The sequence below is a fragment of the Pundamilia nyererei genome, unplaced genomic scaffold, assembly GCF_000239375.1.
Source record: "Pundamilia nyererei isolate P.nyererei 1_Seehausen unplaced genomic scaffold, PunNye1.0 scaffold00167, whole genome shotgun sequence".
Classification (NCBI taxonomy): Eukaryota; Metazoa; Chordata; class Actinopteri; order Cichliformes; family Cichlidae; genus Pundamilia; species Pundamilia nyererei.
In genome coordinates this window covers 1,275,240-1,278,068 of record NW_005187568.1, presented here as the reverse complement: position 1 = coordinate 1,278,068, position 2,829 = coordinate 1,275,240, and the positions used below count along the sequence as shown (strand labels likewise).

At 45.1% G+C, this 2,829-nt stretch overlaps 1 protein-coding gene across 1 annotated transcript in view; it reads right to left on the bottom strand.

Moving 5' to 3' along the window:
- Window positions 1–1,169: 1,169 nt before the first annotated feature.
- The window catches only part of sdf2l1 (stromal cell-derived factor 2-like 1), a 6,999-nt gene continuing 5,339 nt past the window's right edge, over window positions 1,170–2,829 (bottom strand). The window contains exons 2-3 of the mRNA XM_005745832.1: window positions 1,878–2,074; window positions 1,170–1,782 (exon numbers count right to left, since the gene is read on the bottom strand). Coding sequence (XP_005745889.1) covers window positions 1,504–1,782; window positions 1,878–2,074 — 476 coding nt within the window. The 3' untranslated portion in view covers window positions 1,170–1,503. The remainder of the gene's footprint in view (window positions 1,783–1,877; window positions 2,075–2,829) is intronic.

Sequence of the window (2,829 nt, the reverse complement as noted above, 5' to 3'; positions counted from 1 at the left end):
AAGTGCAGGCATCCAGCGGGAATGAAACAAATTGTCTCACAATATTAGGTTGTGACAAAGCTGTCAGTGTTTGGGTGATGACTGCTGACGGAGGATTGGGACAGACCCAAGTCATCACTGCTGCATTGTTGCATTTTCCCGGTTGCCAAATACCTCAGGGTTGTGATTACTTTAGTCTCCGGTGTAATAGCGTTGTGGCGTCGAGTTGGTGAAGTAATTGCATCTCTAAGGAGATCCACCACAAACATGATTCCTGCACGATCCAATCTGTAGCGTCTCAATAATTCCCTGTCATCCAGTGTTTGCAGGACATCTCTCCTGCCTCTTCTGTTGGCCATTTTGTGCAGCTACTTAGGGGAACTCCTAAGCCACTAAAAGTCCTCTTCCCTGCTCTTAGCAGATCTCGCCTTAGGAGCCCTTTTAAGCGCTAGGAATCTTGAGGAATAGCTTTTATATTAACTGGGATAGTCGTGTCACTTTTAGGGGAAATTCTAAGAAAACGTCATGACTCTGAGAATTTTCTTAGAATTTGGCCGCTAGGAGCCACTTTTTGCACAAAGATTCTTTAGGGATACAGGCCCTGATCTCCATCACAGAGCCATTCTTAAAGTTTGCCTTTATGAAAAAACTAGAGTGCGCTTTCTAACATTCACACACTTTCATACTGCAACGTAGGGTTAGTATCTTGCCCAGACTGCTCGATCTCCTGAGCCACAGTAGAAAACTCACAGTGAGCAGAGTGCTTGTGGTCCCTTTGTGAAAGACCTCCAACATTGTGCTACGGGGGACTATGGGGTCACAAGATATGGGTTTTCCTCCATTGCAACACTCTACAAAAGCGCAGTAAAACAATCAACTGTTACACATTACAATAAATAACCAAGCATTGTAATTGGACTCAGCACTGAGGTGGAGTATTCTGCCACCTTGTGAGTCTGGCAGGTTGTACAGTGTAAACAAAGGCTGACAGGATCAATAACGGAGCCAGTCTTGTGTTGTGACAATCCCAATGCAGCAGCTAGAGTTAAGGTAGCAGGAGACATCTAGACAACCTGCTAAGCTTAGATAAGCTCAGCAAAGAATCCAGATACCAGAACCTTGCAAACACAGGAACAGTGGCGAAAAGACAGACAGTGAAGTGTGCTCTAATTACACCTATATACACCAAATATGAAATAAAGAAAGGCTTTATTACATACAGTACATGTCATTATGTATTTCTGGACAAAATTAATCAAATGATAGTTTTCTTCAGGGCTATAGCCATCCTCATGCATCTCCCTTGGCTCAATGTTATCCCTCATCACATTCTCCAAGGAAGAAGCTGAAAGAACATATTGAGGCTACACTACGTACACACAAATAATGCCTGCCAACCCCCTTCATGTCAAAAAACACCCCGAGTGCTTCACATAGAAAAGATTTCTCAGTCAAGTCATACATCAGGTCCAGGCAGAAGCATGTCCATGCTCATGTCTCCTAATGATGATGATGATGATGATGTCAGAGTTCATCGTGGCGCAGCGGTTCCTGGCTGGGCTGGATGAAGACACCCTCCATAGTACGCCACCAGTTGTGCTGATTGGGGGAGCTCATGCCGTGCACCTCCCGCTGTCCACGTATGGGGTGGCCATACTGTTCGCCCGTCACACTCAGGAAGACGTCTGTGCCCAAGTGTTTGAAGCGCACAGCCTCGTCGCGCTCCCAGTGAATGCCTTCACACTGAACCGTCCACACGTCCAGGTCGTCACCCTCGCCATTCTCTCCGAAAGCACTCACCTCCTGTGGATGGTGCAGAGGAAAAGGGAAGCATTTGTACCCTGGTGAACATCCACATGTGTTTATAAGAGCAAGAGAAACAGTTGTGTGTGTCTGACCTGGTTATTAGACAGAGGAGAGCTGAAGTGGTGTGTGTGGAGGTTTCGTCCAGTCTTCATGTGTGTGATGCGAATGGCCTGGCCACATTTGATGGGAGCACCACGCAGACATGGATTGTTGGGCTTCCCACGAACCTGCCAGTAGCTGTTGGCATCATCTGCGTTCTCCACTCCAGTTACAGACTGCTGTCCACTGCCTACACACACACACACACACACACACACAATTATACAATTAAGTGGCATCGAGGCATCATGCATTTATAGTACTTTTGATCTTGAATTATTAATTACTGTTCCACCAATGAAGCACAGAGTGCTCAGTGCATGCAAGCCTGTTAAGATTCAGCAGCCAAGTAGATAAAGACTTGTTGTTGAGCATTGTGCTCATAGAACAGGCTATTTGCCCATTATATACAATTTCATTCTCAAGGTTTGCTAATATAACCAAAACCTTCTGCAGATGATCTCCAACTCTGCCCATTTACTTCAATAACAGTCTGCATTCCATCGAAATCACTAATTAGATGTTATGGCACAACAAGAACATTACTAACCAAAATAACAACGTAAATAACGTTTCAACGTAACTTTATTATTCCATGAGTTATTTACAAGTTTCTCTTTGTTCACAGCCATTGACATGTCAAAGAGGTTAACACGTGAGGAGCGGATCACAATTGTGTTGATATCTGGTGAACGCAGTAACCGGGTCATTGCAGCAGATTTCAATGCAAGACACCCTACGAGACCACCCATCTCCCATGCTACAGTTAGCAAACTGCTTGCTAAGTTTCATGAAACTGGTTCAGTGTTGGATTTGCCCAATATGTGGACGCAAGAAAACTGTCACTAATGAAGAAACAGCAGTGGCTGTCCTAGCTTCATTCAGCAAGAGCCCACAGCATAGCACGTCACTGGAGAGTGGCATTAGTCGAACTTCCCTTCGGCG